Source organism: Sturnira hondurensis, unplaced genomic scaffold (assembly GCF_014824575.4).
Source record: "Sturnira hondurensis isolate 20B ecotype Veracruz unplaced genomic scaffold, ASM1482457v3 Scaffold0016663, whole genome shotgun sequence".
NCBI classification, from domain to species: Eukaryota; Metazoa; Chordata; class Mammalia; order Chiroptera; family Phyllostomidae; genus Sturnira; species Sturnira hondurensis.
In genome coordinates, this window is record NW_028089294.1 from 11,052,185 (window position 1) to 11,064,672 (window position 12,488).

General features: G+C 45.9%; 1 protein-coding gene across 8 annotated transcripts in view; it reads right to left on the reverse strand.

Moving 5' to 3' along the window:
• LTBP1 (latent transforming growth factor beta binding protein 1) overlaps positions 1-12,488 on the reverse strand; it is a 357,682-nt gene that overhangs the window by 304,757 nt on the left and 40,437 nt on the right. For all 8 annotated transcript variants that reach the window (XM_037066591.1, XM_037066593.1, XM_037066590.1 and 5 more), the window contains exon 3: positions 10,837-11,134. In XM_037066591.1, the coding sequence (XP_036922486.1) occupies positions 10,837-11,134 (298 nt within the window). The remainder of the gene's footprint in view (positions 1-10,836; positions 11,135-12,488) is intronic.

Genomic DNA, 12,488 nt, shown 5'->3' on the forward strand with positions numbered 1-12,488 from the left:
CAAAACACCAACACCAAGCGAAGAAATAAAAGGCAGCCATAAAAGTGATGTCCATGTCACAGATGCCCTAAAATGAGAAGTCTCTAAAATAAACTCCATGTGTAAGACACAGAACCCAGCTCATTTTTATTCTTCTTTATTTTTAATTTTATTGATTGATTTTAGAGAGAGGATGGAAGGGAGAGCAAGACATCACTTTGTTGTTCCACTTACTGATGCCTCCACTCACGGGTGGTTCTCATGTGCGTCCTGACCAGGACAGAACCCACAACCGTAGTGTGTCAGAATCATTCCCTAACCAGCTGAGCGACCTGGCCAGGGCAGTCCAGCTCATTTTCAAATCTTTGGGAACAACTTCCACATTAGTAACTTACTATAATGGAGAAACTGTCACATGTTCTTCATGAGACTGAATATGTTTTGAGCAAGTGTACCTTGATTGTTTTGAAAATCAACAACTTTTGTCAGACAACAGTGGTTTATGAAAAAATTATGAAACTAAAAATGTTCACCTTTCTATCCTTTTATTTATAAAAATACTTCAAAAACACAGTGCTTTGATGACACCACGAAAAATTTGTCAAAGTTTAGTACAAAGAGTTAGACAATGACACCGAAAGACAGCAAGGAGTACATGGAGTAGGAGGTCAGGTTCAAGTCACAGCTCTGCCTTTAACTTCCTGTGTGACTCCAGGCCAGGCACTCACTCCTGTAAGTTATAAAACTTTATGGCCCATGCTGTTTGAAAATTTTGGGAAACATTTAAAAAACCCCACTGATACGCTCATTCTTGTTTCCATGACGCTCAAATTACTTTCAAACAGGACAAGTATTCAGGCTAATTCCATTCAAAGGTACTAATATTGATAAAATATTCCTTCTTTGTTTTGGCAACAGCTCTCTCATGAGTCACATCCATCACTTTGGAATCACATGAACGCTCAGTGAAAAATAACTCAAGTTTGCCTGACATCCCTGTTTGCTTTCTGTGAGAGTTGAGCCAATTGTGTACCACAGTTTAAATTATTAATATTTCATTAAATACTTAGGAGTAGTACAAAGTTCAAGCTCATAAACCTGATTTATAGTGTCAGTGTCCGGAATTTTCCAAAGACACTGGCTGCCTGGGCTCTGCTACCGCTCTGTTCGTCACTGCGCTCCCCGCCCGTCACGGGCATCCTTGGAAGTGCCAAGAGCAAGGAGACTTAGCTCTGCCAGGTCAAGGAGGTAAGACCCAGACACTAAATGGAGTCTGATTGGTGGAAAATCCTTGCAGCATCGCGAGCTCTACAGGAAGTGGGGCCCCTCACTCACATGAGATGCCAGGGCCGCACCACCGTCCTGGGGTGGTGGGTGGAAGGACCAAGTAAACTTGTGCCCCCTTTCATCGGTGACTCATTACTTTGGGAAACTGAGGCAGCCTAGAGGATTCAATGTCTGCATTCCTGCATGGTCAGGTTTTGGGGTTCAGAGGAGCCAGGTGATATCACCCTCATTTATTCATCCACCAAGTGACCTTAGTGCCAGGGAGAGGAAATCCCACAAACTGACATGAATGCTGTGAAAGGGTGGGGGGGTGGGGGGAAACACAGTGCTGAGAACGTACAGCCACACCTCCGTACTCGGCAGAACCTGTCCAACCCTGTCCTGGTTGCATTTTGCTGAGAAAAAGGTGTTTCAGCACTCGACGCTTGCTCAGGACTCGTCACACAAGCTGGAACCCGTATGACGCCGCCCCTACGAGAAAATGCTTCATTGTTCAGCAGTCGTGGTCTCGGCACTTATCGCCAGTTCCAGAGCGAATTCACAACAAGTGCCAAGGGACCACAGTATCAGGGAGTCACCGAGGTATCAGGGAATGCTCCCCTGGGGAAACTGAGATCAGCAGAATGAGCAGGAGTCAAATCAGGGAGAGGAGCGTGTGCACGGGACATAGGGACAGGGGTGACAGAGAAAATGTGTCAGGAAGGAGCTCCGTGACCTGCCTATGACAAGGTGACAGGTGGTTGCCTGTGTGTGGCGAGAACCAGGGAAAAAGGCACAAAATGAGACAAGGCAGTCTGACCCCCCCCAGGAGGCGAGAACCAGTTTTTATCATCAGAGCATCAAGGCGCCAATGGAGGCCCTTAAGCAGGGGAGGGCAAAATGAGACCGATTTTGAAAAGATCCCTTTAGTTGTGGAGACAGGTTTGGACTTAACTCTCTCATACTTTATAATAAAGTCCCAAGTGCGTGGGACAGAGGGGGCAGTCAAAGCCTCCGCACCCCACTCGTAGGGAAGCCCACCCAGCCCCGACGGGAACAGGAACGCTCTCCAACCCACTAGTTCATTCCACCCGCCCGGCCTTTCTGGTGCCTCCTGCTGTCCGGCACACACACAGAAACGCCTCGCCTGAAAAGGGCAGTCCTGAGTGATGACGGCCATCTTCTCCTGGATTAGCAAATCCAGAGTTTCTCTTTTGCTCTGTGTTTAAGTTGCCATTCTTTCCACTGGGAAGTTCTTGCCTCTAGGACCTTAAGATCAGCTATTTCTGCTAGGTCATCTCTAACACACTGGAGACGCAAATGAATAGGTGAAAAATAAACTCCACCTCAAGAAGCTCAGTAAAAACATACTCACCCTAAGCATACTTACCACATAAGTTATTTAACGTTGCTCTTTATTTCCTATTCAGGCACATTTTATAGAATCTGGGCTGTTCTCGTCACCACCCTCACACAGAACTCACATCTCACTGGTTCTGTATTCCGACCTCAGGCAACTCTGGGGCAAAGAACTGCTGTAAAAGCTTGGTCTTAAAATTTAGTCTACATGCTGCTCAAAGAAAAACAAATTCTTCCGCCAAAGAAAACAAGGAGAGAGGATTTAGTGCAACCCCAGAGGTACCTTGGAGGGACTCGGGGGCGGTATCCACGGAATGCCAAATGTATCCAAATGTAAAGAGGAGTTTTTACTTCAACCTGCACGACGCCCAAAGTCGGGCTCCAAACATCATTCTCATGTTTGACATCAATCACGTGGGCCTGGCCCAAAGCTCATGGGCCCCATGTGTCGGCCAGACTGTTCCAACTGCTTCTCAGTGGGTTCATGGGCGTTTCAACCCTGGTTCTAATTGTCAGTTTTTAGCAAGCCCTCTGACAACTAATTAATTCAATTTTCAATGCACAATTTATTTCAACATAGAAGAATAATCATATGGGAAACACTCTTAAGGGCCACAGTCTCATTGTTCGTGCAGAGGGACAGTCCTAGCCCTCTCCCACTCCTGCCCACATCTCCCCACCCCCCTTTCCTACGTTCCCCCAGTCAGAGGCCATGGGCCACTCCCACTGGTGTCCAACCTATGTTCCGCCGGCTGCATGTAGCCCAGGATGGCTCTGCAAGCAGCCCAACACAAAATCATAAATTTATGTAAAACATGAGATTCTTTTGTGATTGTGTCACAATGTATTTAATGTGTGGCCCAAGACAACTCTTCTTCCAGTGCAGCCCAGAGAAGCCAAAAGGTCAGATAGCCCTGGGAGTGGGTGGGGCCACTGTATGTCAAAAGGCATTTATTTATGAGTGGTGTTGACTTCTCAATCCCCTGTCCCATGAGACGAATGGCATAAGGACAGCCCAGGCCCCACTCAGTGCTTCGTCCAGGCTCTTGATTTCTTGGACTGCCCGTCTTCCACCCACAAGAATGGGTGGAATCCCAAGATTCCAGAGAACAGTAGGGGCCACGTGTAGGCCTGATCTGTTTAAATCTAACTTTTATAAGAGTCAGAGGGCTGGCTCTTCGGTTCATTAAAGGGTACCTTGGTAATTATTTACTATCCCTGGACTACAGCCCACTCTGGAGCGGCAGGGAAGATGGCCAGGACAAGACTGAGTTCTTAGTATGACAATGAAGTATCTGCGACCACCCCCCAATGTGTCCATTTACTGCTTCCCAGAACCCACGAGTGGGGAATGGAAATTAAAGTTGCAGATGGAATTAAGGCTGACAACCAGCTGACCCTGAGATGTGGAAATTATCCTGGCGTGTTCTAGTGGGCCCCACATAAATATACGTGTCCTTAAAAGTGGAAGAGGGAGGCAGAAGAAAGAAGCAGAGAATGGCAGAGAGAAGGCCTCAGCCCAACGCTGCCAGCTGTGAAGGTGGAAAGGGGGCCACGAGACGCAGAATCCAGGCAGACTCTGGAAGCCGGGAAGGAAGGGAGACGTTCTGCCCTGGAGCCTCCTGAAGGAACTCGCAGCCTTGCCAACATCTTGATTTTGCCTCAGTCACACCCATTCCACACAGCTGACCTCAGAATTAGGAGACAACAAATTTGTATTGTTTTAAGCCCCTGAATCGTGACAATTTGTTACAGTAGCAAGAGGAAACAAATACCAATGCCACCAAAGAAGGAAGCGACATAAACAAGAAGACAGCCCAACAGACTGTTCAGATTTGAACCCTGACCCCGTACTGCTGGCTGCCTGCACTTTGGCAAGTCGCTTAATCCTTCCGTCCCTGAATTGCCTGGTTATGCAAAATGCACACTGAGTCAAGTCGGCCTACAGTCTGGGAGATCATTCCTTGAAACTGTCTCCGTGAGTCCTGGCCATTTCCTCGGCTTCCTCGCTAAGTTCAGACAAGGTCCCCACCTCACCTCTTAGTGCTACAAAAGATCGAAACCTCTTGCTCAAGTTTTCACGGCTGTAGTTTTATAATGAGGTTTTTTGTTTTTTAGAGGTCTGAGAGAGTCCCAGTAAAGGGAGCAACAGTTTTACATCTTAATTAGAAGAGCAGAGTAGTTCGAGGAAGCACCAACAAGTCCCCCACCTTGTCGGCATCTCAGTACCATGGAATCACGCGTGCAGTTTTTTCAAGAGCTAACGACAGTGAGAGGAAACTGAGAGCGGTGCGGAAATGAAGGATGGGGTGGCCCTCCTCCCACGGCCCAGATGGCACCTAACGCTGCCCCCCCCCACCGTCCCATGGTCCACGCGAAGTAGTCACCTCCCAAGAGCTTTGAAAGTAGAACCCATCAACGCCGTGTGGATTTTCAAGGACCTCCTCTGTATTTAGACAGTATCTGGCATACTGCACGTTCCCTTGTTAAATACAGAACGCACTTGAACTATTCTTGTCCTTTAAAAGGACATTTCTCCTCACCACATCCTGAGAGGAAGATGAGGGGCAGAGGGACAGTCAAGGCCAGGAGATAAGTTCCATCCCCTCAACTGTCTGGAGACAGGAAAAACCTCATTTTTCCAAAGAAATGAACCACAGTCCTTCGTAACATCAGGACACAATAAGATGGTGAAAATAGCCATCAGCGGGGGTGGGAGGAGTAAAAAAAAGACTGGATACATGTGAGCTCTCGAGATAGGTCCGACATCCACATCCTGAGTAAAACCAGACTTCCTTCTCAGGCTGAAAGAGAGCGAACCGGGTACCTCATCTTCTGCAAAAGTACTTCCTCCTTGCCCAGGACAGATGACAGCCCCCCGTTTGGCAAGGCAGCGGCAGACTGCGCCAATGCTCTCGGAACAACAAAGGGACATTAACAGCTGATCTCCGTCCTCCCCGAGGTCCGGGCCGGTAGCATGCATCATGATTAACAAGGATAAAGACAGACGTTGCGCCCAAGTCAAAACAACCTCCCTGGGCAGTATGAGGGCTGAAAACAAACTTTTACGGGAAACTTCAGGATACATGTGAATAATGGCACCGGCAGATGAATAAGCTCTGGAAGGCTAGACAATTTTGTATGCTGCTCCTTTGTAGAGTCTGCTGACTTTAACTTACAAGAACTAACACCTTTTTAATACAGGGAGGACTCAAGACAGACACGGGGGGTGCACCCACGACCACACAGTGGCCATTCTTCTTGCCAGCTACATGTGAATAACATCTACAGGATGTGATGATCAGAGCAGCCTGAAGTGTTAATATGGACTTCCTAAAGAAGCCAGTATTACAGCCCTGGCTGGTGTGGCTCAATGGATTGAGTGCTGGCCTGCAAACCAAAGGGTTGTCAGTCTGATTCCCAGTCAGGGCACATGCCTGGGTTGTGGGCCAGGTGGGGGCCCCAGGAGGGGAGTGTATGAGAGGCACACATTGATGGCACACACATTGATGTTTCTCTCCCTCTCTTTCTCCCTCCCTTCCCCTCTCTCTAAAAATAAATAAATAAAACAAAATAAAGAATCCAGTATTACAAAGTGAAGTAAGAGTTCTGAGAGCCAGAAAATTGGCTGCCAAAACGCATAGACAGAAAGATGAAGCATCATCACCTGGTCTTTTCTTCAGTTCATGGCATATTCATGTCACGGCCCACAAAACTGGAGAAAGAGACACCGCGGTAATAAATCTCCACGAAAAGATTGAATGAAACGGCCCACCACCGCACAGCCAATATGCTGCCCCCGCTGAGTGCGCCCGCGCACGAGACCCTGAGCCAGAACTCCCAGCTAAGCGCCGCCCGATCCCTGCCCACAGACTGTCAGATGACAAGTGTTTATTGTGTTAAACTGCTAAATTTGGGAGTGATCTGTTACACAACAGTAGACAACAGCAGACACCATACTTTCTGACACCCCATCATCGCCTTTCCTGGAGATGCCCTTCTGTTCTCGTTCTTTGTATCCAAGTCTAACCCACTTTTCGAGCTCATAGACCACCTTTTCCAGGGCCAGCCCAGACCTCCATTTCCCAACTTCCCCAAACCCGGAAACAGCCGTCCCTTCCTCTGACTTCCTAAACAACTTTGTATCTGGTCCTAAGTCAAGGTGTCAAAACCAATTCAGCCAAAGGTAAACCCAGTTCATCCAATACCCCCCTTGCCTAAAATGGGTGGTTCCAACACTCCAGTTTTACTAACGTGGCTGATCCTCAAATATGCCCGACACGCACAGCCCTCAGGGCCTCTGCCCACCCCCCACATACCTCCATGGCCCATGCCCTTGCCTGCTCCAGGCCTTTGCTTAAATGTCTCCTGTTTGGCAGGGCCTCCTCTCACAACCTATTTCAAACCACCAGAACCCTCATTCCCCCCTCCCCACACCTAACCAGCACTTGTCCAGGAATGCAGTTTCATTTTCTTCACAGCGCTGAACCCAACCTAACCTATGTTTTAATTGGCCATTGCCTATCATTTCCCACCTTCCAGACTACACGTTCTAGGAAGGGAGATATTTTGTTTGGTTGTTCGATGCCAAACGGAAGGCCCTAGAAGAGTGCACAGCACACAGAATCTGCTCCATAAAAACTTGCCGAGCAAACGATCAAGGCTGCAGCGTTGCATAACCTGAGTAATGGGCATAACCCTAACTAAACATTTTGACATTTTAGGTGTTTTCGTGTCTACAAGCATTTTAAGAACACTTAATCCATTTCCTTCTTTACTAGGTAAAAAAGAAGACAAAGCTTTCCAACACCCTAAAAGTAGGCAGTCTGAAAAATATATTTAAGAATCGTTCCATTTCTCAAAAGCAGGCAAAATGGTCCTATCACATGTGCTTCCTTGACAACTTGAGTGAATGTGATTTCGGGTGATCGTGTCATCCCCTAAATGCCTCAGAGGACAAACTGCCCCCCACCCTTCACGTTCCTCTCAAGTTATAGCTCGCGCATCATTTCCAAATCTCTTGAAGAACAGAATTGGATCTTACACATCTTAATACTCCCAGCAGTTCCTGGATAACAGGGCAGCCTATAAAAGTTTATTAAGAAAACAGAATTGTAGTGTAGTAGCATAAACAATAAAATACGTTTCTAAAAAAAAGAAAATAGGCCCTGGCTGGTGTAGCTCAGCAGATTGAGTGTGGGCCTGTGAACCAAAGGATCACAGTTCGATTCCCAGTCAGGGCACATGCCTGGGTTGCAGGCCAGTTCCCAGCAGGGGACTCACGGGAGGCAACCATACATTGATATTTCTCTCCCTCTCTCCTTCCCTTCCCTTCTAAAAATAAATAAATAAAATCTAAAAAAAAAAGAAAATAGAATTGTTAGTATCTTAGGCCACCTCTTCTCCTTGCCCAAAAGCACACGGCAGACATGCCCACAGGCACAAGCCCATAATAATGCTCTCATAAAAAGTGTCTTCGCTCAGCGGATGAAGTCTCGGAAGCGAACTGTCTACAAGTATGCCTCGGAGATACGGCAGGTTGGGTTCCCCAAAGTGTGTAATGCGATACAGCAAGTCACACAAACTTCTTGGTTTCACTGAGCACATAAAGTTATGTTTATACTGTACTGTAGTCACATAAGTATGCAATAAATAGCATTACGTCTAAAAAATGAATACATCTTTAAAAATACCTTATTGCTAAAAAATGCTAACTATCATTGAGCCTGCTGGGGAAAAAAAACGGTGCCAACAGACACACTCCGCACAGGACTGCCACAAACGTTCAATTTGTTAAAAAAAAAAAAAAAAAACACAGTATCTGCAGATACTTTGCATAATAAAGCAAAGTACAATAAAGGAAGTGCAATAAAACAAGGTATGCCTCTAACGACTTCTCTTTTCCCCAGTTAGAGCTGAAACCTTAGCCTCCTCTTCGAGTCACAACATTCCTGTCTAAACTATGCCACTGCTACCAAAAGAAAAAAAAAGAGAAAAGAAGAAAAAGGTCACTCCTCTATTTGACATCTGACATATGGTTCTCACTAACAAGCCATATATACACAGCACAGAGGGTCAGAGTCTAATAGTGGATGGTGCTATTCAAGATGAATGATGTCGCTTGTAAATTACTTCACAGTTTATGTAAGTAATGATGCTAGGGAAAGAAAAATAATTGCAATGCACAGTAATCTGACTCTTGAGTGCCAAGGCATAGTTCGACACAGAACTGCTCTTTGTTTTTAAGATCCAGAACAATGCTGGAAGGGAGATGTCTCAGTATGATATAATCAAAGCCTTATATCATTTCAAAGACACAGTTACATTCGTGTTCTGGCATGGAAAAAAGCACTACTATCCTTCAGAGAAGGGGTTAGCAAACCACAGCTCATGGGCCAAAAAGCTGGCCCACAGCCTGTTTTTGTATGGCCCATCAAGCTAACAAAGATTTTTATATTTTTAAAGGGCTGAAAAAAATCAAAGGAAGAATAATACTGGGTGACATGTGAAATTTATATGACATTCAAATTTCAATAGCCATAAATAAAGTTTTATTGGCGCAGTCACACTCATTCACTCCGGCATCGTCTGTGGCTGATTCTGCGCTATAATGGCAGAACTGAGAGGCCGCAACAGACACCACATGTCACACAAAGCTGAGGCTCTCGGGCCCCGTATGGGAAAAATTTGCCACCCTCCACTTCCAGGCATGGATGCTGGATCCTGCCTGCCTCCTCTTAAAGCCTAACTCTTATTCTCCATTATCCTGCCTCCATGGAAATCCAAACACTTATTATTATTATTATTATTATTATTCCCCTATTAACTATGCAACCTTGAACAAATTACTTAACCACACTGCACCTCACTGTCCTCATCTGTGAAATGGGGTTAATAACAGCAGCCACCTTATGGGGTCTTTGTGAGTTGTAAACTAAAAATGTATGAAAAGCATTTGAAACAGTACCTGGCTAAGTTACTAAGCATTAGTTAGGAAAACCGGTACTCAGTCATCAGTTATAACTACCATTCCTGCTTGCTGTGACTGCAGAACATTTTGATGTTTTCCCAATGAAATGCTAGTAAAGTGGTTAGGCTTCAAACTAGCGCCCCCGCTGTAACCCACCAACGATCTATTTATCATGAGAGAACTGAAGTATGAAACAAGAAGGAATGAGAGAAAAATGAAGTAGAGCAAAAAGGATTCAGGAAGGAACAAAAAGAGAAAGAAAAAGTTACAAGGACCCCACTCAGCGGAGACAGTAGGTGGCCTATTATCAATTAGGATAATTTCACCTACAGGAACAGAGTAAATGATGTCTGTGGGCTGCCAGGACGCTAATCACCACGTGGAAGCCGCTTTGAGCAGGGAGACAACAGGGCAAATTTCAAGCTTACAAATGAACTGCTGGGTCAAGCCCGTTTTCAGTTGAGAACTTCCTGTGTTTTACATTCCTAGGCAAATGACAAGTGATAGTTGCAGTAAAGTCTGTATCTCGCCATCCACGGAGAGTGGCTAATTAAAAGGAAACACTCTGCGTCAGCGTCCTGGGCAGCCGAGAAGCTGCTTCTAACGCGACTCCCCCGGACAGAAAGAACCGTTCTTTCTCCAAGGGTTCTCATTTTGTTCAGAATAGCACTTCATTAATGCTAAGAAAAGACCATGTTCCCAAAATAGCACACAAGCTCATTCACCAAAAACGGACCTGCATGGCAACTGGGAGGTGCACTTAACCTGCCACGGAGGGTGGAAATTCCCTCTTTCCAAGGACTCCCTTTCCTGTGAATACCTTCTCTGTGCAAAGTGGAGTCCCCACCTTTCCCGTATATCTTTTAAAATCACACCATTTTCCTTTTTTAAATTATTCTTTCAACACTCTAAAACACCCCTGCCAAGAAAAGAACGTTCTTAACTGACAGCTCTACCACAATCAAACAATTATCTTTACTCTTCCCTTCCAACTTGGATTCCTATAATCTTCACTCGTGCCCTGGTTTGTGCTTATATAATAGTACCTCTTCCCTGCAGAGGCTAAGCACACACAGCAGGTATTTTTTAAGAGACTTGGATGTGTAAGCATGACATGTAAAATCTTAAGAACAGGAAAGACCAGCCTTATTCTGCAAGTGGCTTCTGCAAATGGTACAGGGAAAAGAACAGTGGTCTAAAGCAACGCATCTAGGAGAGTAATGAAGATGCTCCCAGGCTGGAGGCCAGTTCAAAACACTCACTGAGAATGTATCTGCTGGGAGAGTCCCACTGAAGGCTTCGGCTTGAGGGTCAAGGTCATCTGGGCCACAGGACTGACTCTTGGTAGTGTGTCTGCCTTCTTAGACGAAGTGTGTTTCAGTGATTGCTCAGCGGGGACCCAGGAGGAAGCAGCCCCGGGACTCTGCCCTCCGAAGACCGGTGACGCAGTGTCCTGGGCAGCCGTTACCTCACAGGCTTTGCCCTTGGTCCCTGGTTTACACACACAGAGCTGAGGCCGGAGACACATCCCTCCGTTCTGGCATGGCGGAACACAGTTGGCTGCGGAGAGATAACAGAGGACACAGTTTGAAGAAGCGCGTTACAGGCTTCACTAATTCTTCCCCGGGTGTAACAGTAGCCTCTGTTTATTCAGCAATAAATTACAACCACACTTAAGACATCAAGACGATGAGGACGCTGACGGTAGCTAACGTTTGTTAACATCTTCCTGTGTGTCAGGCGCCATCCCACTATGTATCAACCAATGGAATCCCCCAGCAACCGTTCTGCAGATGTCTCACCCTGGCCATTTGACCGACGAAGAAACAGACACGGGTTTTGTAGTTAGTTTGCCAAAGGTCACACAATTAGAAGCTCTGGGATTTTTATCCGAGCAAACTGGCGCCCAAGTCCCTGTTCTTCATCCCTTTACGACAGCTGCCTCTCAAAAATGTGTCAGAAACACAGGGAAAACCATCTTTTCAATTTGTGCTCTGTGGCTAACGTTTAAATGTTAGATATCCAAGCAAGACTTGGCAAAAGAATAAAAAGCCTAAGCCCAATCCCAACCCCTCAAAAAGTGCTACAGACTTCATCTTACACAAGCTATCAGAGCTTAGAGACAATCTTTCAGAAATCTGGTCCAACCCATTTGTTATTTACACAAGAGAAATTCAAGATGAAATAGACTGAGAGTCGTCCAATATACATTTTTATTCCTTTGCCAGCGCACTGTACACCATCCCTAATTTTATAATGAAAGGCAACTGAAAAGAAACAACCTCTTCATCTCCCCCTATTTGCTAGGACGTGTGTACTTGCATCACCAGGCTTGTGGCCAAGCAGGACTTTAAAGTCAGCAGGGCTGTGTCATGGGGAAGGCAAGTGGGTTTTTATCATAGGTGCCGTGGGGGAGTTCAGATGTAACTCACCTGATCCTATTAGGTTAAAGGCATTGGCCTATGGACATGACTGCTTCAGTCCTTTCTTTGCCCAAATACATATATGTATGCCAGCCTTTAGCAATCACACCTTTGACTGAAACTCTTGGCCCCGAAGGGAGACCACAATACTCAATCTCCCAGAAAATTCAACAAAAGATTCAGTCCCCAGACAATTACAAAACAGATGAGGGACGTGAACCAGAGGAGACTCCGTTATGGAGGACCGAAAAGCTCTGAAACCTAACGATTTGTTTCATTAAAGAAAGGCAATATTGTTCCCATCTTTCTACAGTATGAATCCTATTAGTTATAGTAAATAATGCCATGAAATGGGTGTCAAGTGTGAGAGTACTAAATTGACAAACATTCCAAAAGTTGAGAAGGAGTCTTAAAAACGAAATAAGAAAAGAAAGGAAAATGCAGCCAGCTCCCTGGGTGACCCTGGAGGGAGTTATTTAACCCTGGCCTCT